The 24,163-nt window shown below is 42.5% G+C and overlaps 1 protein-coding gene across 2 annotated transcripts in view; it reads right to left on the reverse strand.

Annotated features, from left to right (window-relative positions):
* Positions 1 to 501: 501 nt before the first annotated feature.
* The window catches only part of zmp:0000001236 (mastermind-like protein 2), a 34,798-nt gene continuing 11,136 nt past the window's right edge, over positions 502 to 24,163 (reverse strand). Inside the window, exons 2-5 of one of the 2 annotated variants that reach the window (XM_012824015.3) lie at positions 9,002 to 10,276; positions 4,531 to 4,701; positions 2,967 to 3,075; positions 502 to 2,239 (exon numbers count right to left, since the gene is read on the reverse strand). In XM_012824015.3, the coding sequence (XP_012679469.2) occupies positions 1,326 to 2,239; positions 2,967 to 3,075; positions 4,531 to 4,701; positions 9,002 to 10,276 (2,469 nt within the window). In that variant the 3' untranslated portion in view covers positions 502 to 1,325. Of the gene's footprint in view, positions 2,240 to 2,948; positions 3,076 to 4,530; positions 4,702 to 9,001; positions 10,277 to 24,163 lie in introns of both variants that reach the window. The other variant, XM_031573690.2, reaches the window with a different exon arrangement.

A 24,163-nucleotide genomic window follows, 5' to 3' on the forward strand; every position in this document is an offset into this window, starting at 1 on the left:
TAGATTTCTCTCGGAAGCGGAGGCAAAGAACTCAACATGAAGCGGAGTGGAGTTTCCTCCGCCAAGTTCATTTATTTTGTGTAACGGCTCACCTCGAAGGTGACCCGGTTATACCCGGTTGCCTGCGACACATGTAGACTATGCATGCATGCATGTACGGCCCACAAGGGAAACATTTGAAATTATTTGCTATTTTCAAGATTTGCTTTTTTCAAATGCCATGACTCTTCCAGGTTTTTCATGACTGAACGAACCCCAATTCCATGCAGCCAGTTCTGTTTGAATGAAATTCCAAGAACTTGCAGCTGGGTACGGTCAAATAAGAAGAGGAGAACCAAGGCGCATATAAAACGATTATAGTTGATAATTAAGAACAGAATAATATGCCTTCTGAACAGTGTAAACAAGCATGCCTAGTAAAGATAAATGAAAAAATGATTATTCTACCTTACAATAAATAAATGGGTAAATTAATGAATTAATGAAACAAAGCATAATCCATTTGATAATATAATAACATAATAGTACAATGGAATCATGATGCTGAGAACACAAAATTACATAAATTCAACATTGCACTTTTATGTAACAGTTTATTACCAGTATACAAAGGTTTAATTGACATTAACGATTTGAAGGGGTTGTATCTTTACAAAATAGCATCAACATCAGACAGAAAGTTTCCTGTAAAATATATCATTTCATTACCTGAATTGAAATATATATTGATTACAAATGTATTAGTGAGGCGACCCATCAAAACATATTTATTACATAGTAGCCAACGTTTTGCAAGCCTTGAGACCCGAAGCTGAAAGCAGGTTGTTTGTTTAAGTGTCTACAGATGGTTTGGGATGAACTTTCATTGACTAGATTGTAACTAAGTGCTAAAAGGCTTTAGGAATGAGGCTGTAGAAAATGCAAACTGTGATACAATATCATTGATATCTTTCTCATTGGGGCCCATCATATGAATACAACTTATTGTAAATCTTTAAACAAATGTGTCTCTACAACATAATGACCGACTGTTATAGTGCACTGGTATACACGTGTCACCAAATGATCTGAAATGCTCCATATAAAACATGCTTGGAACATGGAATTTCTAACACATCCTTTTTGTACATACTTATATAAAATGCAATTATAATTTTGCACAAACAACCATTTCCATATTTAGTATAATCAATCATGTATTCGTTATATGCAGTCAATTAAAAAAAGAAATCCATGTTAACATCTCATCTTTGACATTTCTGAAATTCCATTTTCAGGAATCCTTTTATAATGACTCAATGGGTCTCTGGTTGCAGAGACCCATTTTAGGAGTTTCCACCAAGAATCTCTTCCAGGTTAATGTCCTTCATCCAATCATCATTTCCTGTTCCTGACTTCAACAGCGAATCAATGAAATCAGAGTCTGTGTTAACCCCTGGCACAGTGTTGTCTCCCTCCGGCAGAAAGTCAAATGTATGTTGGCCTGCGCGGCTGTTGCTGCTGCTCTGCTGATACCCTCTCAGGTTCTGACTGGGTGGTGGGAAAGGTCCAACACAAACCGACTCGGGTATTGAGCCCGGATTCAGATTGGTGGAAGGTGTGGGCATCCGGGGTTGGGTCTGGGGTGGACAGGTTCTTGAGGTCTGGCCTCGAACGTTGCCAGAGTTGAGGGGCGGCATTCCACCATGCGGTACCACTTGATTGGGCGGTCCAATAGAGTTCTGCTGGAAATGGTGGTGCCCACCCATGTCAGGCTGTGAACTAGGGGACGCTGCTGATCCTGACCTCCTCTTCAAATCCAACCCAGTCTGCTTTTGCCCCTGTGCCCAGTTCATGCCCGACTCCATACTGCCACCACCAGTCGAGCCACGTAGCCCCGATCCCAGAAGCCTGTGTTGACTCACTGCAGTCCTGATACGTGGCTGGATGTTTGTGACGGCGTTGGTGGCAAAGCTCTGACCATTGGTCCCCTGGAACTGTGGCAGTTTGTTCTGATGTAATCCTCCCATCCTGCCTTCATTACTGCTGTTGAACTGCTGCTGTTGCTGCTGATGTTCTCTTAGTTGACCCACACGGGGTTGGACACAGGAGCCTTGATGGGGGTCCTGTCCGCCTGAGAAGGTGTCTCTGGAGGTGGGGATCATCTTAGAGGCCTGGCTGTTTGGCAGGGGACAGGGCATGGCCTGCAGGTCACTCTGGTCTGGGCTGTTCTTTGCAACAGGCTGAGAGGAAGTTATTCCTATAGAGAGCACAAACAAATATTAACAACTATACCATGAAAAACACACACTATTAATAACATACTGTTTATGCTGAAAATTCCAATGATATGATATGATATGTAGTCCTGCGACTTGCTGACATCCATTACAGTATTGCTCATGACACATAATCATTTAGGCATACTGTGGACTTGGTAAGCTAAAGCAAACGACACTCAATACCCAGTTTCATTAATTAGTAAATAAGATACTTTTAATTAATTGAATTAGGTACTGTTAACCTAAGCACACAGATACTTGACATATAGGTCAGTAAATACTGTAGGTCATCTGTGGCAAAATGTAAAATATTGGCTAGGTTAACTGTACAAGGTCAGCAACATTTACATTATCTTGTAACCTGAAATGTATTGTCTGTTAGCTAAATGAACACCATGTCACCACTGCTATAACATTCCTACAGGTTTCATGCAATGTATCCAGGCTTTCTGTGTTTCATTCTGATGACAAATTGCCATTGCCATGTTTTTCCTTGCCACAGGTGCCTTTGCGCTCACTACAGGAGGCTTAGTCATGGGGTTCTATAAAGCACCTTGAGACAATGTTCATACTAAAATAGTGTTGTACAATGACACATGCCTTTTTATTCACTCATACACTAATGGAAACTGTACTGAGATGTTGAATGAACACAGAATACAATAACATCAATGAAATACTTTCTACCTGAATGTGTCATTCTACCTGTGTATATCATAGACGGTTGACCTCCCACTGCGATTCTGGCCTGCTCATAGTCAGGGGGAGGTCTTGTGAGATGATGACTGAACTGGTCTGGGGCACCGGCTTTCTCCTGAAACCAGAGAGGCATAAACAGAGTGACCCAAGCTGTCAGTGCAATGTGCATGAGACTTTTCTACCATATGAAGCTTTGCCATTTCTGTCCAGCAAAATGTATGATATAGCACAGCAATGGGTATAGACTGTATTTCAACAGGAAACACCTGGTCCTCTTTGACCTTGAGATTGCTCTAGAGTTTAACTTCAAGGAGAAATACTAAACAGTTTAGAGCACTAGGAATACTAAACACTTGTTTTGCTCATTCTCATTCTGTTTCGTGCACTTGTGCTCCATGATTCTTAGTTTTGGAAGCATGTGTACAATCATCTGTCAAAAAAGGTACATGTTGAATATGGAAATGTCATTGTTCAGTGCTCTCTCTGCTATTCCATGTGCTCTGTACTGTTGTACTGTGTAGAGCTGTTGTCTTGCTAAGCAAAACAACAAAACACATAAACATCATTCATGATCATGCAAACATATAGTTGCGTAGAAATGCATCGCGCCAATACATGGGTGAGGTTGTGAAAATGTAAGCTTACGTGCATGTAAGCTTTTGAGTACAAAAGAACAATATTGTGTGTGGGTTTTCCTGACAGTTTGTTTCTGTAAATTGTCCAGTACTTGTAGATTCAAGAAATAAGTGGCCACATTTACGGATGGTGTTTAGTCTGCATTTTAAAGGGTGAACATCTAAGCCTTACACACTTGTTAAACATAGCTTGTATGCGCATACATAGCTTGTGAGTGCAATTTATGACCGAAGATCATCACCCGTTTAGCTGTCCACGTCTTTGCTAATCACACGATGATCAAGTGTCAAAATGAATCAAAATAACCTGCTGGGTGCCGTCATTCTGTAGGGTGAGCCAGACCTATACGTTATGACCTTTCAACACGCATGTTGTGAGAGCACAGTTTGAAGCCTGGGACATGTCCAAAAAGAAACTTAGTGAAAATGACACATGAAATTTTATAATCTAAAATCTTATAAATTTGATAATTTATTCAGCCAGCGAAATTATTCTTTTGAAATCCCATATCACATTTAGAACTGTATATCACTAAACTCTTCAAGCAGATTGCTCCTATCTGTGAATATTCGGAATTCCCGTTGGCAGCGACAATGTTCCTCAATCTCCTCTGGAGCAAACTCAAGTATTCACAATACATCCATTGTGCCAACTGCCTAGACAACTGCATTAGAAACCTGTTAAACAAGCCCCACAGATGTCTTTTCATTGTCATTTAATCACAAATAACTATAATTTTAATGCCCCTTGGATAATCACCCTTTGTAATTTGGTGATTAATTTTAAACACCTGTGTACTGACATGTCTAAGATAAAAACTCCCCTTGTAAATTTGTATTTGTATTTTATTTACCTTACACAGAAACATATCCCTAGTCCCTGAGCTCTGAATACATGCACTGAACACATCTTAACAGACCGATTCCAAGCTTACTGTGCCAGAAAGGATGTCATTCTGTTGCCCCAGCGACCTCTGCATGGCATGATTCTTCCCTACTGTCTTCTCCTGACCGCTGTGGGCTGCAAACCCCTGCTGCTGCTGGGACAGGGCTGTGATGTCACGGATCCGACTGTTCCCTGGCAGGCATGGTCCAGCCTGTGTGACCTGAGAGTGATACAAATAATGGTGATTCAGTGCATTGTATTTTTGTTTTGACGCTAAATGCATCAAATTTATTTCCCCCATTTTTGAAGGAAGCAAGGACATGCTATGCATTTTGGTAGGTATACTATACTAAATACACAGCAATGCAATGCCAAGAATATGCCTAATGTGTTACTTTCTTTAGCCTGTTTCTAACACCGTCTCTGACGTAGCACCCCATTCAGTGCCTGTAGTCGATTATCAAAGGGAGTCACTCTCCTTTGAGTGCCCACTCCAGCACCACACGGTAGACCAGTCGATTACAAACACTGAATGGGGTGCTACGTCACAGACAGAAAGGTCGAGAAAGAGTTGAGTACAAGAACGGGATATTTCTGACAAGAAGTACATACTGCATATTTAAGGGGCCAACACCAGGCTGCTTTTCCCCCCAAACCACCCAGAAGGAGGTATGCATCCACTTCTGCCCCAGAAGGCCTCATCCCTCAGTGTTTCTTGGTCTGGGAAACACTTCAATCATCTAGCTTCTCTCCTAAAGTGAACTCCTAGTCATGTGTCGGAAGGGTTAACATCCCTCCTCGTCACGTCCCATAACCAAACAACCGGTCTGTAAGCAATGTCAGTCAGCACGTTGACTTGAAACATTTCCCAGGGCAAAATGAATCTGACTGTGGTACTCTACGTTATTAAGGGGGGTGTTTCTTTGGGAACAGACACTGAGAAGAGGACCATTCTCCACAGACTTGCTCCACAGGTCCCATAAGGAAAACACAGAGAGAGAGAGCAAACTCCCTCCCTACTTTTACCCTCTCACTGCCCTCCTCCAGCAAACACACACACACACACACACACACATCACAGGAAGAATTCTAAACGTTGACAGGTCAGGGTGGGAGCAGGGGAAAATGTTTGCATTTCTGGCTTCATCAAGTTGAAGTTGCCATCCTACAGAAGAGAGCAGTCATACATGCTTCTGAATTCAAGACACTTACTGCTTTTCCCCTCCTGCTCATATATGTATTTCTGTATGTATGTGTTCTGCTATGTACTGTATACCTATTGGCAGATGGATGGATTTCTGCCTCCCTTTTTGCTCTCTCTCTCTATCCCAGGCCAAACTCAGGCACATGGATCCCCTATTGACCTATGTTGTGCTCAAAGTTTCATCCTGTTATAAATAAGTTTTAAGGATTCTTGCTGCTGTTGCCTTAATGCTTACTCTACTGGGGTGCAGGTCTTGGCTTCTGTTGTTAATAGCGCTATGTAAATAGATAGTATTGAATTGAATTGAAATCTGCTAATTTTACCCAACAATTAACAACAACAAGTACACATACCCATTTAACCACATACCACCAACTTTTGTCAAGTCTTGCCTTGCCTATCTTCAGCATTCACAGAAATGACAAAAAAAGAGAAAATGTACTGCAAAATGTACTGTTCATTTTCACAAAGCTGAAAAAGCCATAAGTTTATTCACTCCATTGTATTCTGTCCAATTAGCAGCACCGTGAGAAATCACAGAGGTTCTCAGAAAATCTGACCACAAAGCCAGCCCGGCCTCATATTACACCCCAGTCAACCCCTCCCCTCTGTGGAACACTGGCCATGGAGAGTGAGAGCTTCAAACAAGAGCTCTGTTAACATGTACGTCTGCGTAATCCTCTCTTTGTCATCCTGATGTGTCATAAAGCCATTTCCCATCTTTCTTTTTTTTTTTTTCCCTACTTTAAATGAATACCACATGTGGCCACGGAGTCCATAAAGGAGTGGTGCGTGAAGGAAGCTCTTGGCCCAGAACATTATGACCAGCTGACAGACATCCAGCCCCCCCTCCCTCTTTCTCACACACACAGACACATAGACACACAAAGACACACACAAAGACACACACACACGCACACACACACATACACACACACACTCACACAAAGACATAGGGTCTCTCACACTCATACTCATGTTTTTGTGTTATTACTCACTAGCATTAGCTCTTTCACATAGACATAAACATATATGCTTATACTCACACACACACACACACACACACACACACACACACACACACACACACACACACACACACACACACACACACACACACACACACACACAGCACACACACTCCACGCTGTTCCATGAACACATGCTCTCTCCCTCTCTGTTTCAGTCTGTAATCCCGGCTCTCACACTACTTGCTTTTCCTCTAGGCTGCAGTCCCAGGGGATGGGCCTCGGCATCTGGATTTGGCCCCAAAGCTTTTTCCCAGAAAACAAGCATTCCCTTCACAGCGCCAACCAGCTAGAACAACCTGTCATTCCTATCCCCTTCACCCCCACACTCAACCACTCCAACCAGCAACGACTATCCACTGCCACACTTCCTCCTTCAAAATCCACAGAAAGCCTGTTTCACTCTTTCTTCCCCCTCACACTGGACGGCCAATAAGCGTATATTTGTGTTTACTTACTTGTTTGTTTTCATTTGGTTTACACAACTATAAACCCTGAATTTGATGCTCTATGACTAACTGTAATAATAATTTATATAATAATAAAGTGACCTCAAATATTCACACCACTTGCATTATATGCCCAGAATTGCATCAGCCACCACATACAGGTTCCAGAATTCATCCAGCACTCTCATTTTAAGAACAAACACAAATGGCCATCAGTGATATTTGTCTATTTATGTCTTGGAAACCCTTTAGATAGAATCCACAACATAGCCATTAAAATACAGTAGCATGATGTATTTTAAAAGGTGGCATAGGAGGAGAGTACACGAAGCATCTGATAGCAGTGCATAAAGAGAGCACAGGTTTGAGAAGCAAACGGAGAACACTGAGTCGATGCTCCTGCTCTTTTAGAGCCATCTCTCAAAGCATCTCCCATTGGGAGGAAATACAGTGGAGCTAATTGCCACTCTGAAGGAGATTGTGTCTGCGATGAGAGAACTTTATTGCCATAGCATCACTAATTCAGTTCACTGTGGGATTAGGTGAAGGAGGAGACTTTTTTTCCCTTACTCTCCCTTTCAGTCTATTTCCATAATTCATTCATTTCCCTCATTTATGTCTGTCTCTCTCACTCTGTGTGTACTGATTGAGAGGAGAGAAAGACCAATCGAAAAAGCACACAAAGTCCTGACATCCAAAAACAATTACATTAATAATATTAATACAACAGCAAGTAAGTCTACAGAAACAGTTGGTTCTCATTCCTTGTTTACTTCAGAGTATGGAATGGATCTTCTCTCTAGCCAGAGTCATCCTGCTAACCCTTTTGTTGAGAATGGTCTGAAATTCCTGTCTGTTCCATGGCCAGAACAATCCCTCTCCCCACCACAGTCTGAAGTGGCATCACTAATGGCTCCTCTTGTGTGGTTTCCCATTATCACTTCTGTACAAAAGTGGAGTTTGAATAGGGGGATGTTCTATACCTCCCCAATCATAACAAATCAGCAGTTAAACTTCTGGCACCAAGATAAGCAGATTACTGTCATTTTCCACAACTTGTCCCTCGCAGCTAACAACCTCCAATTAACAAATCCCGCTGTGCACATCTATGTGCTGATGGAGAATGACTGTGACAAGTGGTGGAATTACAAGTCTTGCATGTTAATGTACAATACTGCCACAAACTGGGGCTTGCTGATGTCAGATGGCTTCAAGGGGATATACATATTCAAGACTCTTGCTACTGTGCGCACACAAATAATATTCATACAAGAACAACAGGAGAGGAAATTCAGCTTGCAAAGGGCTTTGGGCCAAAACAGACACAAATAGAGAGAGCTGAACTGAGTAATATCATTACAATTTCCAACTAAGAGGATCCATTATCATTGAGGAACATAGAGATAAATAATATAAATAATAGGTTCATAAGTGCTGTGCTGGTGATGCTAGGCCAGCTCTTAATATCATGAACAACTACTCTATCCATACTAATTACTGTAACAACTATACAGGCCAATTTTTACATCAACATAACATGACAATATTGCTGATTAAAAACTTGGTAAATGCCCTTGAATTATTCATTCACCTTTTGCTGTACGAAGGCCTACAATGGCATTCAGTTATTAGATAAAACCCAGGGAAAATGCAAGAATTTGAAAAATATTACAGCATAATGCTGCCGAATATATCACCTAAACTTGTCAGTGAGCAAATTAGCTAGCTTTTATCAGTGCCAGTTGTGCTGTTGTTGGTGACATATAGTTAGCTCATTAATTTTAGACTAAAACTCCTTACTGCATCTTTAAATTCAAAATAGATGATATCAGTTTTTACCGGTTGTTGTTGCGGACTCATTTTGATGTGCATCCCTGGCCCATGCTGGCTGAGACATGGTCTTGGAGACATTCCTTTGGGCAGGAGGCATTGTGATCCAACTGTGGGTACCTGTTGGTTCTGGAAATGAAGTCCGCTAAGAGTCTGGGTCTGCTGCTGACTATGGTTCTTATTCTGTGCAGCAGCAGCTATTTGCTCCTGCTGCTGTTGTTGTTGTTGATGTTGTTGTGAGGTGGCTTTTCCCTGAGGCATGAGGGGGACCTTCGGAGTGAACTGAAGCATGGGCTTGCTGTTTAGGACCTTGAGGTCTGTATAGTTGGAGTTGCTGAATCCATTACGCTTGAAAAGGCAGTTATTTCTGCCCTTGCTCTGCTTGTTGATGAGGGGGCTGATATGTTGAGGGCACATTGTGGCAACACCAGGCAGTTTATCTCCATGGGTGAAAGTCCCTGCAGGGTGGGTGCCTAAGCCCAGGGGCCAGGTCACCTGGTGGTTCTGATTCTGGTGACTTTGCTGGGGATGGTGGAGCAGGACACTTGGCTGTTGCTGGTTTGCTGCCATCTGTTTGAGCTGCTCTGCGTGGGAGAGTTCTGGCCAGCCTGATATGGTTCTGGAGAGGCCAGCAGAGCCCTGAGACGTCTGAACATGACTCATCTGTACTGAACCATCCATGGAGAATGATGGACCAGCCGAGGCAGGCCTTAGTTGCGGGGCACCCTTACACACCTGGCTAAAGTCTGGAGAGTACTCAGTCTTGATTGGTCTATCCAAGAGGGGGCAGGGATTGGTTGAGCCTGTTGAGCTGGGGCGCCCCAACTCCAGATTAAAGGTGTCATCCTGTTTAAGTATCTTCTCAATCTCCAGGTCATTCAAGGAAGGCACGGATTTTGTCAGCTCGTCAAAGAGCTCCTGGAGCTCAGGGTCGATCTGGCCTCCCCCTTCATCCTTGAAGTCAAACCCAATCATGCCAACGTCGGCTGAAGCCTGGCCACATGTCTGCACCTCCACAGGCTCCTTCTTCATGTCCCTGAGGGTTATATTGAAGAGGTCACTGCCCAAGCTATGAGGCATCAAGGAGTGCAAGTGGTGGCCCATGGAGGCTGTGCCTGGGTGGTTCTGAACCCGGCTAGGCCCAAGAGCACAAGGCCCAGTCTGAAGACTACCTGGGTCTACACGGATACGTTTGAAGTCTCCTCCTGAAGTCCCACAAGTTACGCCATTTTTCTTGAACCCAGAAGGATGTCCTTCAATCTTTCTCCTCAAAGACCCATGGACCTATAGCAATACAAAAAAAGATGACACATTTTAGAATTCTGCAAAACATGACACAACACATTATATTTATGGTTTGCAAATCACAGAGGACAAAACGCTGAAAGGATTCCTCTAAGATCTCTGTGTTCTTTCTTGGAACAAAGATCGATAGTCTATGTGGAGATGTGCCTGAGGGGGCAGCTCTAACAGTGAGGCACAGAACAGACAACTACACAGAAAATAAATTGAGTTTTAAAGTCTTTTTACTGATTCATCAGCAATGACAAAATAAACTGTAGTAAAACATGACAGTAACTCATAGCACATTCACTCTATTCAAGAGGGCCAGTGAGAGAAGTAAATATAGGTGGCACCAAATCCCTTTTCCAGCAATCTGATCAGTAAGTCCTCACTGATTAGTAAGTCTACAACTTGCATACATGCCTAAAGTCTTCAACTTACAACATGCCTAAAGTCCTGACATTAGCTGAAGAAATGTGTTTAGGAATCAGAGAAATAGAACAAAGAAAGCCTTTCCTGCTTTCCACATGAATAATATTCTCTCTGTTGGTTTAGAGTAAAAATAGCAGCCCTTTCTTTGTGTGCGTGTGTTTCATACAACGTATTAATTGTGTGAGGGATCTATTCTTTTCTTCATTCTTTAAAGTAATTAGGCCAAGAAATAATCATGCAAAAGTCAAAATTAGCTGACAGGAAACCACCAGAAATCTTAAGTCCTAGTTGGCATATACAGCCAAATGTAATGCAAGAGAGTTTCAGATACAAATACCTGTCCCTCATTATGTGCATAGTGTATCCCTGAGAGTGTCTGGCTTTGAAAGTGAAGTGAAAGTAATGATTCATCCTCAAATCGCTAGGGTGGACTACTCTCTTCCTCCCCTTTCTCCTAATATTCTGCTTGTCTCATTGTCAGCATGGCTTCAGACTCTATAATATATCATGAGATCGACAGGTCCACTTGTGTCCCCGGAAAACCTCCAGACTACAGAGGGGTCACCTCATCTGCTCATCTGCTCATCCCACTGATCCTCTACTGGTGAAACGTCCTTAGAAGTAAAGAAATGTTTCACCTCTGTACGCCTCTGTCAACCACAAGCCCATTACAACTCCTATTTGTCCCCACTAAACACCATCACCAGCCATCCCCCATCAGATAGTCACACCTCTATGCACTCTCCACTCTGTCATCTATTGCTTTTCCAACTCAGTGCACTTCATTCCCCATCCCAAACTTTCCTGAGTAAATCTTTCTTCAGAATTGCACCCACACTTCAATGGCCAGACAGAGTGGGACTGTGTTGCAGTGTCTGACCTCCCACAATGCATCCTGCTGGAGTCAGCAGCTGCCTAGGCTGAGTATGCCATGAACTCCTGTCCTGGTCTACTGGTCTGTGCCCCTTGGAATGCTACCTTGGCTATCAGCCTCCATTGTTTCCTGACCAAGAGGAGAAGGTGAGTGTCCTGCTGGCTCAAGGATTCATCCACCATTGCTGTCAGATATGGGGGTGCACATGCTCTGCTCTTCTCTGCATCTCAGCCAGGGTCAAGTATCAAGCTATCCACCATTGTTCTAAGGTCTCCAATTTTCCCTCTTCCCAGCCCTTAAGCTAAACATATTTTGGAATGGAGGAAATGGAGTTGACCAGCCCCAAGTTGCCTAAGGCTTCAAAAAGAGCAGTTGTTGGACAATCATACCTTGGCAGCACTTTTGCAAGTGGTACCATTTGGCAAGAAGCTATACAGCAGCTATGTTTCCATTTTATTCTGAGCAGTTAGATTTAAAAGGTGTGATAGTGAGGCAAGTTATTCCTTTGGGAATAGGAACAGGAAAAAAATTACTTTTTCAAATTTGTGTTTCGTGTTTTTGTATTAGGAGCTGTAATAGTGCCCTTACACTGTCACACAGTGGAGTCATTTAAGTTTGATAGGTATATAACTGCTATCTGTGAAGGTATATTGTATCAGTGATTTAAATTATGCAACATCACTTTCTATTTAATTAATGTATTTCACTAATTAACACAAACAGTAGTTATGTCAATTATGTCTGTAGTAACCGAGAAGATAAAAGACTCCATAACGACATTTGCAAAACGAAGAGTGTAAGGTCATTTAAAGGATAACCTTAATCATCAGTAACTCAAACTGCCCCAACCACCAAACAACAAATGTCACTGAAACATCAGATCCCAGCCCGTTCTTTGGTCATCTTTTTTCTACATAAATCTACCACCTAAAATCCACAGTTCTGTGTTGATGGATCTGAAACAAACCATTCCAAGTCACCAGACTATTTATGATTACTGCAATCTCCAAATGACATCAAAAAAGGATCAAACACCAGGGATCAATGGAGTGAATGAGTAACTGTATGCTACAGCATTGGGGACAATGACTCTGATTTTTAGTGCAGAAACACCAGTGTATTTCAAAGGAGTTTAATGTTTGACAGAAATGCCTGAGGTCTTTCTATGTAGCAGCAACAAGAACTATTACTTTTCTAGTAATAGACAGCCTTACTCAGAGGCCTAGTAAGTAGTAATACATAGACTGAATTAATAAATCTGAAATATCACAGTAGATGTAACAGATATCTAAAAGCAAGGAGTGAAAACTCGCTTTAAAAAACCCAAATGGCATAAAACCAAGACTGGGGCAAGATGGCATATCGTTTTCTATACTACAGATTATGTTGGATTTGATCTGTTCATTGCATACTTAGATTGCATGCCTTTTCATGTAAATGGTATTTTCAGGAACAGCATATTGGGTCGAAGGTGGAAGTCTTAAAAAACCAGCCAATGCTTTAGCTGTCTCTATATTTGGCTGAAATCCCCATGACAACCTCAGACATCAGAAAATAGATTTTCTGATTAAGAATTAATGAGACCAGAAAGTCGGGTTCATGTGGAAAGTGACTCCTGGCCAACAGAGATCTCCCAGCCAACCAGCTCTATTGATGGGAGGAATGGGAGAGTTGGGTAACACTTTATATTACAGAGCCTTTGTTACAGTGTATTTTTTTGAAGTTCAATGTAACATACTATGTATCAAACTATAATGCAATTTAGTTACTTTGCACTTAAATATTGAAATTGTGTGTACTTATGGGCTCTCAGTACAACTGTATATAAGAAATGCTTGTTCCAGTACAAAAGGACCTTCTGTAAAAACCTGTGGTGGCTATGTGGGGTTAGATGTTCAAGTACAGTAAATTAGTAGCTTTTTGGAGCCCTGTTCAAGTCTACAAGTGAAGTAGGAGTTCAATAGTCACTGTAACCACTGCATTAGTAAAATAGCTTTATACACGTGGTAATGCAAATCAGATGCATAGTTCATGGTGATCATGGGAATAACTGAACTACTACATATTGCATTCTTCCCTTTAGAGGAGCAGTACACCCAAACATTATTCTGAGATGTAAATATGAATAAATGAATGCTGCTATGCCCATTCAATGGATGCAAATACTATTGGCACACAAAATATAGTAAGAAACAAAAGCTGCTTGCAACATTGTGTTCACACACCCGAGGTCAAAGCTTTATCAGTCAGAAGTGGATATCCAACTAGACTAAAGTAAGTGTTCTTTCCAATCCACACAACAAGCCAGCAAGACAAAGAAAAAACATTTTTTTTTAAAGGCTCCATCTTGAAGCTACACTGGTTGGCTTTCTATCTTCCCTCCACAAGAGGGAGAGAGATAGATACGGTGGGAAGAGGAGGGGAGAGACAGAGAGGCAGAAGCCCAGCCGACACGGTGTGGGTCTCTGATCAGGCTTGGGCACGTGCTGGGCTGCCTCCTCTTCGCTGCAGAGGTGGGCTGCCTCTTACTCACTCTGCACTCATCAGCACTTTGCCTCAGCACACTTCCTGGCGGATTATTAGATTGATGCCAGACCTCCAGGGAGAGGAGGAGGATGAAGAGGAAAAAAGGAGGAGGAATAAAGAGAGGGAGGGGAGGATCAGTGCCAACAGAGAGTGGTAGGCAGGCAGGTTGCTGGGCGGGAGCCCCCCCCTGGGAGACAGTGGAGCATAATGATCAGAGCGCCTTTGAAGAGATGGGAGTTTACTGCTCATCCATGTTCAAGTGAATCCAAACAATTAGAGCAGCCTTCCTCACATTTGCATTGTATCCACACGGTCTTTGCTGTCTGGACTTCACTAAGCTTGTGCCAGACAGCTGACAGTACCACCCAGATCCTGGCAGAGGTGACCATGGAGCTTCAAGTGGCCAAGCATTAATGGTGAAGAGAGAAGAATTAGGTCTATTCAACACACCAGAGAACAGGAGACTGGCAGCTACTGAGCTGTTCATTTGACAATACTTATCGTGAGATTTTACACGATGGAAGAGGCTGCAGAGTATTAATATGGAGAGAAGACAATGGAGAAGTACAGCTGGAACTCAAGACTCAAACCAAGTGTTGCAACAAAGCTGTAAATGTTGTGGGAAGCAGCAAAAGAAAAAAAATAGGTCTTAGAAAAAAGATAAGTGGTCAAGGACATTAATGGATGACAGAGAAGAAAGACATGAAGTGCCTTACGAGTTCCTGACATTATTCCCTCATATATAAAGTCGTGGGATGCATGTGCAATCAGATAGGCCCTCAAGCAGGCAAATGGCACTTTTCCACTGCAGGAACACACAGACCGTTTTAGGGGGGGGGGGGGGGGGGGGCTACACCTTTAGGTGATTTTCCACTACAGGAACGGCCCCTGTCTGATCTCTTTCAGGGCTGTTTTCGAGGGTGAAATAAGTACCTGCTCCGGGGCAGACACTTATGTGATACTGCTGATATGCTGATACTGCCGGGTGGCACTTGCAATGACGGATGATGCTTATTGGTTAAATGAGATAGGAGTGAAAGACAACAACAAGTGCCATTTTTTACAACCAGCAAGATTTACCAGAGGTCAGAGGTTATGCGGTAAATACAGCAAAATAAATTATAGCTTAGATAGTGATAGAATCTAAATGGGCACGCCAAAGTTGAATACACATCCAAGGATATGAGTTACGGATACAAAATAATGCTACACTTTGTTCATGTCTCTTACAACAGTAGAATAGCAATATTTTCGGTTCTATCAATAGTTAGCTTGTTGAGGTACAGTTGTGGAATGAACACAGGCGAAACGTCAGCTGAAATATAGGCTTTAATTAATCATAGTGGTCCTGGTATATTTTTTGTATTCAGTAAATACAGCTGACATGAAGCCATGACACATGAAGTGTTAGCAACTTTATAGCAAACCTTATAGAAAAACTATAGGTAACCCTAACGTTACCAAGAAAACGTCTACTGTTGGTGCTGCCGCTGGAGAAATATAACATTATTCATAGAATATAAAAGGATTATCTTAACAACGTACCCAAAATATATGGGGTACGTCAGGCTACTTGTAGATCTACAGTTCAGGCACCGCTCTGAAAGGGCTGATTAAGGGGCCGTTTCTGTAAAAGTTCGCCCTACCTGGGAAGAGCCCAGAGTTCCTGAAGTGGAGAAGCGATGCTATGCTAATGCTCTGGCACCAGTGACGAGGGTAGAGCAGATGAAGGGGTGTCTGTCAACATCGCTGCGACCCATCACATCACAGTGCTAGTGAAGCTCACACAGCGCTCAACTCTACTGTCACCTCACGTCATCCTCATGTCACTCTTACACACAGACATGCAGAGACAGCGGAGAGTGAGAGAAGGCACAGCGATGTGGGGTGACATGGCCATTTTTATCTCCTCCAATTCTGCTTCCTCTCTCTTTTCTCCTTGTTCCTCGTCTCCTCTGAGAACATTTGAAGCAATATGATGTCCTTAATAATGGTTTACTTCGAAAGATTTGTGGGACATAAGCTGGAGGATGGATGAACAAGGAGATGGGGAGGCATCAATAACGGGAGGAATGGGACTCACACCATGTCTTATACTCTATAAAAAGAGGTGTTGACAGTTACAGAGATGCTTACTGTGAGCTGTTTTCAAGTGTAGAAGACTTCGCTCTATACTGTTTATTTTACAGTGCATCCCCAGGTAAAACTATTTGAGTTGGTATACTGTCAAAACCCCCCCCCAAATCCACATTTAAAAAAGACCATCAAATCCTCATTTTGGTCTTAATGTTTTGTAAAGCTGGTTGTTTGGTAGCTATTCATTAATTGATTATCCACTTTAGTAATCCCCTTGATTTTTAGATAAGAAGAGGCCACAAATCGTTTGTACAGACTCTAACCCTTAATCAGCCTTAACACATCTACATGTTAAAGGGACATTCTACACACCTTGCCTGTAGAATGCCTCCCATGATCCCCTCCCATGAATGATACAGGCTGATTGTGGTTGTTTGACAACTCCATAGTGGTGTGCTGCAGCTGCCTCTGACTGTAGCATTGCTGCCTAATCTATGGAGGCGACAGTGCTTCGGGAGGTAGAGGAATCGGTCGATCCCACCTCCTCCTGACCAAGTATCAAAGTGTCCTTGAGCACGACACTGAACCCCCAATCACTCCCGGTGTGCAGGTTGGCGCCCTGCGCGGTAGCCTCCACCGTCAGTGTGTGAATAGGTAGATGTCTGAGGCATTACCATGTAAAGTGCTTTTAGTGCTCTATGAGCAGAAAAGCACTATATAAATGCAGTCCATTTAGCGTTTACTATAGCTTACAACTGTCAAAGGCAGTCTTGTATGTACCCACTCCCCTCCGCTCTCCCTTCCTCTGATTCCAAAATACCACATAACAAGCGGAGTACAAGCTGACTGGGCCAAGAGGGAACAAAAGTCCCATGGTATCTGCACCCTCTCACAAAGGCAGGAATACAAAAAGAGTAGTGTTCCTCAGGTTAAGTTAGCAACCACTTCCTGCTTTCCTCACACAAATTCACTCACACCCATGGCAAAGGGCGGTGTGGTGTTTCATTTCATTGTTACAAATGGAAACAACAGCCACCATTTTTCCAACAAGAAAGAATGCTGCAATAGACCCCTTCTTTGTGTGTCTCTTGAAATATGTCTTTTTTCATTCTTTCTTTGAATATGCCCGTGTGTCTTTCTCTCTTTTTCTTCATCTTACATTTCATGTATGTGCCGCTCTGTCTGCCTGGCTCAATATTTCTTTCTCTGTCTCCTTTACCATCTCTATCTCTGTGTCTTTCTATTATCGCTTCTATCTTAATCTCTTCCCTTGCTATCGTTCTCGCTCTCTCTCTCTCTCTCTCTACTCTACGGGTTGTCCATGTTAAAAAAGGATAAAGAGTGAAACAGAAAAAGAAAGGGGAGGGGGGTGGGGGGTTGGTGAAAGACCTCCCACTCAACCCCACCATCTTGGTGCTGTTCAGAGAAAGTGCTTTACAGAGGCCATTCTGCCAACCAACCACACAGAGACACGGAAGGCTTATGAGGGCTCTCCTACCCATTCTGAAAGGGTTTCATTTAGTGGCAATAGTGACTCAAGTTCTCACTGCTCACTAAGCTGCTACCAAAGGCTAGGGATAACAAAAGATGGCCACAGAGGAAGGGGGAGAGATAGCTAGAAAAAGAGAGAGATGCAAACAGGGAGACATTCAGACAGAAACAGAGTTGCGAAAGAAAGAAAGATTTGGATCGCATGTCTAGAGGCATAGGGTAGAGGGAGAGAGAAGAAAAAGCAGAGCCCCTAATGAGAGCCTAACCCTGTAGAGAGTTGACTCATAAATTATGTCATGTTATGTTATCATTTCTGATAGCCTTTTAGCCCATCTGCTATGTAAGTGCTGATGGAAGCAACACTTCGTTCAGCCACACTACAGTCCACCAGGGGTCACTACAGCTTGTAACAGCCCTGGAGTAGTCCAGGTTTCAGTATGTTAAACTGGCACAGAGAATATAATATATAATATTGGATGATTATCTATAAGCACTATGAGCACAGTCTTGACTTGATTGACATATTAAACTAATTACAATGGACCTTAGGGTATGAATGGGGCTCAGACAGCCCTGTCTTGATTGGTTCTGAAGGCTGACGATAAGCATGGGAGATTCTTTACTCCTTTACGCTGTGACACAGACTGGTCCTAACTTGCCATGGCATTACTGAGGTAATGAGCAGATTCATTTGCACCCAGTATTGAACTAGATTGTAAGAGATTATCTTCAAGAGACTTTCAACAATACTTCCATACTGTCAAAAAGAAAAACAAGAAGTTCTAAAACAGAAGTGACTCTGCTATGTATGCCCATACATGGCCATTTCCATATGACCCTGTGCGCCTTTTCCCAGACCCTGGGCCTGCCTGGGACTGTGCCACCGGAAAAGGCCCATAACAGGGGAACACACTGCCTTCCTGTTTTCAAAGAAGAGTCCTATGGCATGCAGGGCTATTCCCCCCCGCTCCCCCACATCATTTCCCTATCTTCAGCATCTGGCAACTTCTCAAGTGTGCAGATGTGACTCACACACTCTCACACAAAAGCACAACCACACAAGTCACACAGTTAATAGCCACACCTACATGTGTACAAACAATGTATAACATGTGTCACTCTCTAAAAAAACATACATTTGTATACATGCTCATACCTCATTCCACAAACAGCAACGACCCCTCTATGTGTAGGAGTATTCTTGAGCATGCGACCATGAATACCTCCAACCTTTCCCACACAAAAAATAAAAAATTCAAAAGGCAGCAAAATTCATAGGCCAGCCCTGCCAGTGCTGAGCAGGGATAAACTGACTTTATGCACTGGTGTGAGAAATGTCGCTGACTGCACATCTACTGCACTGGGAAACCATCAGCGAATCCCAGGGCATTAGAAGCTTCACCCAAAGCCAGGCCGCTTTAATTAGAGCCAGTGATTATTGCGCAGTCTTTCCTTTTAACACCTATGCTGTCAGTATGCCCAGAGGATGGTGTTTCCCTATCTAAAACGGAAGGCAAAGTAATACTATTTGTAAGGCCTGCTCTATCGCCTCAGTTTGTTTTGTGTGCTCTCTTAAGCAGGTTAAAATGTTAAGCTGGCAGTGCTTACATCAGAGTGATAGGTTGTCTGGGTAACATCCTAAATGTAATTACACATTTGTTAGGGCAGAAGCTAACAACAGAGCAGGTTAACATGGCAAGAAAAATATTTACAGGCTGTTGACTCACTTATCCTCTGACAAGAGGCAAACTGCAATTTTCCCACAAGAAGAACAAATGCTTGCTAGTTTGAGGAAGTGAAATAGATTCAGTAGACAACAATCAATCGCAGTCGTGAGTGTGTAAATACAGAGAAGAGTTTTTAGATAGGGCCTCTCACACTCTGTGCTGCATACTTGCTGCAACATTCCATTCAAAAACAGTCTCCATTTTAATCTCCCACGGGGAGCATGGCCCCAGGAGTTAAGGCATGCCTGAAACATTACTGTTGGAGAGACCTGAAATCTCCATAACATCTCCACACCTTTGAGACATTCTAACACCACAAAGAAGAGTCCAATCAGTGTGGTTTCAATGTTGTTTTTGCATATAGCAAACACAAGGGCAGAAAGCCCTGCACAAAACCCTGCCAGTCAGAATAGCACACATTTTTACCAGCAACAACCCTTAGCGTTATCTCATACTATTACACTCAGTAGAACTGCTGAGGAGCTAAACCCAGCCCCAAACATTTTCCCGTCGGATTTATCACCAGCGAAACTCTAGACAGGCTTCAAATGCACTCACTAACTCGCACAATACACTGCATTTCTTTAGGCTCCGCCTGAACACAAAGGGGCTCTGGCCAACAAAGCAGCACATTATAACATGATTTCATAATGAGGGAGAAACAGGCACAGCCCAGAACATGAGAAAGTAATGACACAACGAAAGTCTAACCCCAAAGTCAGTGGCCCCACAGGCATTGAACAGAGACTTTAACAATGAGAGTTTTAATGTTTAACGATACAATTATACACACCATTTAGTGCTGTATTACTGCTTTGTGCCTCTCGATGGTTCAGCAGATATTCAGCTACCAGGATAATACATGAACAAATCAAGTTCATGTATCTACAAACACATCAGCTTATCATCAAGTTAGAAGGAAGTTATTAATGTCACTATACTAGGAAAACAGGGACCAAAGACACCCAGGCCCCTAAAAAGGATCTCACATCATGTACATAGTTCACGCATGTCAACATAGTCCATGTACAACGTAGTTAGCTGGCTTCAGCCTCCCAGCGCAGTACGCTTCTGTGTGCTGGAGGGAGACTACAGGGTGGTAAAGAGTTCAAGATTGCAGCACACCTCTCATGGGGCTCGTTTGAGCATGCAGCTGCCTGTGACACTGTCTAATGTGTTTGTGTGAATCAGTCAAGATGGCCAGTTTCTCTCTCCATCTAGTTTATGTCTCAATCCAGTATCAAATACTTTATTGGCATAACAAATTAATACATTTGGATTACTGAATCTTCCACAAAGTACCAAATCACTTCTCATTCTCTCAATCTAACTTTCTTTTTCCTCTCTCTTTTCTGTCTTCAATTACTTTCTTCCACATCGACCCCTCACTCTCTTTGTCTTTCTTCTGACCTTGTCTCAGTGTTTAACTCCCTAGACTGCAGGAAGTAGGAGTAAAAAGTACCATCATATGATCTCACTCATATCCCCTCCCCCAACGTATGGTAGAGGTTCACTTTTCCCATGTTTTAATCCCCCTACCCCCATCACAGTCACACACACACACACACACACACACACACACACACACACACACACACACACACACACACACACACACACACACACACCAGGAAAAGAATCTCTGAAATTAGATTCAACTGCACTGCAAAGACATGAAAGGCAACTAAATACCCAGATGGACAGCAACAGTAAAGTTTTGTTAAACCACTGAAGAGAGCTTATCAACTGATCAAAATGTTTCATGAATGTCAGTACGATCACATCCCATTGCAATACCAGCCTTGCCTCATTATTATGGTTTGTGAAAGTCCAAAATTGATATTGAGCAGGCAGCCTCAATTTGTTCACCATAACAAACCAACCGACACATTTTAATTGCTAAAAGTCCTGTTGTGTTATGTTACCCCTTTAAGATGTCTGCCACTGCTGAGGACAAATTAAAGAATAATTGTTTTGTCTGCAGGGATTAAACTGCAGCACGGAGACATTATCAGAATGGGTTACAGCATAAACACCGACCCTACAGCCAATAGGCCCTCTCTCTTCCTGAAGACCAGGGATGGTAAAGAAAAGAAATCATTTTATTATACAGAACATGACCTGAGTAGACAGCCTGTGTTTAGGCAAACCTCCTCTAGACCTCCACTGCTCTATGTAGCACATTAGCAGCAGAGAGTGTTTGTGTAATAACCCACAATGAATGATTGTTGTAAAGAGGCTTGAATTTCAGCTCACAGTTCAGTAGGCTGGATTGTGGTTTTCAGGTTATCCTAGTGGAAGGCTAGATTTACCAAGATGTGGTGCCTGGACTGTTTGAACAGCACATGTCATTTTGAGTTTTGGGTACTTTTCGACATTCACGGCCATGAAATTCTGTGTGCAACAGAAATACTTTTATGATGTATAGCTTCAGTAGTATCCTGAGTGTTAATATCCATCAGTGCCAGCCCAAGGTGCGCCAGAGAATCAAAACCATGGCTCTGCCATTACCTGCCAAGCTACTACTTAACTGCTCATTTCGTTATAGCACTTAAAAAAACATCTCCCTATGCTTTCTGAACAGACAAATGGTGAGAGTTGCTGTAATATGGTATAACAATGGAAGAGTATTAGCCTAACAAAAGTTTATTTGCTTAAAAATGTTTTGTGCAGAAAAATCTGGGCTTCTTATGAAGAATGTCACAATTTCTTATGCCAACTGATGTGCTTTAACATAGCACTAACCCTAGCATCCTAGCAGCTTACAGCCTCAGCCCAGTCTGTGTTACCTACAGCTCAGCGTGGGTTAAAAGGGGAGAGACGGAGAGAGAGAGAGAGAGAGAGAGAGAGAGAGAGAGAGTGTCCAGGAGCTATTTAATGAAAATATTTATGAGTGCCCCTGTTGCTTTGCTATTGGAGGGCCATGTTGTTAGGATATAGCACAAGCCTCTCTTTGTTGCCGGATGTGGGAATAACATCCAATAGATTCTAAAAAAAGAACAGGAAGGAAGCTGGGGGTGGGGTGACAGTAAGCAGAGGAGAAGAGAGGAGAGGTGAGCCAAGCCGAGGGGAGGAAAGGGGAGAGCAACAGCGGGGGTGTACTGGTGAGAAAGGAATGTTACAGCTCACTCATTCTTTCTCACTGAGACACACATAACCACTTTGTCTCGCAAGCATTCATGAGAGACCACATGCTAACGTCATAATTCTGAAAAATGTGAGAATGACAAAGTCGATGAGAATATTTAAACATAGAATCTACAATCTACCTCTACATGAGGACATCACAAATCTCTACAGTCCCTGTAAAACGAGGGAGAATCTACATACAGGAAGGAGTATGACATTCACAAGTGCACACACACACCCTCACTGCTTGGCATGAAACAGGACCTTTGCAAAGCCACAGAACACAGAATGTTTGATTCATCAACAAATTATTCCAACTGTTTGGCAGCTCCAGCATTTCTGCAATCATCATTTTTCATCAGCCTGGGCTGCTGCTGCTTTTAATACACTGACCAGAGCACATCTTGCAAACCATTGCTAGTAATTCTTTCAACAACAGCCACAGTAATATTATTACTGATATTAGGCTACAGTAACAATAATAATAATAATAATAATAATAATAATAATAGTTTTGGACATAAATAGAAGCTAACCTAAAAGCTAACCTAAAATGCACACAAAAAACAGTGCACACACCAACAACAGGATAGTTGGCACTAGCTTGCTAGCATGAATTTGATATTTTTGAGTCAGGCATGATAGCTAAGCCTGGTATAACCATACCCATATTAAATTTGTGAATAGGATCTGGCCTTGCTCCATTGGGGATTGATTCCAATCGTTGCATCCTAATGAGCGTATATTTTGAGTGAATTTTGAAACCACTGGACCCGCATTTAGCCAATCGACATTGACCACTATTAGATTGCTATACTTTCTGTTTCACCACCAACGATGCAAGCTGATATATTAGGCTTTCCCCAAAACCTGTTGGTAGTCAGGCAATAATATTACATGTTTGCTACTACTGCGTCGTCTAGCTCTAGCACTATTGCCATTATTGTAATTGCATTTCAACGTCATCGCACTTAGCCACCCCCTCTGGTCGCAGACTGGTGGGGCCCTCCGAATGGTCCATCGATTCATCTTGTGAACAGCAGTTCCACACTATAATCCCAATGAAAATTTTTATGAATATTGGACAAAAATTGTGGCCAGTGAATTTTTTGTAAACTTTTTTAATAAAATCCAATATGGTGGACATTTACATCACAGGGTGCCCTGAACTTGATCCAAGAAATCCAAAAGTACCTCATTTCTGAAAATCTGGCAAACGGTTCAAATGTTACGTGCATAAATGCACCACCAATGCGCTCACCAATGCGCTGCCTGAGATTAGCTAAACTAGATGTGGATAGCTAAAAAGGCGGTCGTCATTGTTGCTCTCATCATCACTGTTTAGCTGTGCACGTACAAGTCCGGTTTAACTAGTGTTTAAGGAAAACGTCAGGATTTTTAACCTGGGCCCTATTTTTTAGATATTTTTGGGTCCAACATTTTACTAGGGACACTTAACCATCGAAATCGGTCCAGTATTGAGTTAGAACGCTGCAACCGCAAAACAGCTATACAATGAAATCCTTTCGAGGCACGCATCTAAAGAAACTGTAGAAAATTACTGTTTGTACCATCAATGTTTTATCTAGAGATGCTCCGATCAGCATTTTTGGGGCCGATCACCGATTACCG

This window comes from Clupea harengus, chromosome 9 (genome assembly GCF_900700415.2).
Source record: "Clupea harengus chromosome 9, Ch_v2.0.2, whole genome shotgun sequence".
Lineage (NCBI taxonomy): Eukaryota > Metazoa > Chordata > Actinopteri > Clupeiformes > Clupeidae > Clupea > Clupea harengus.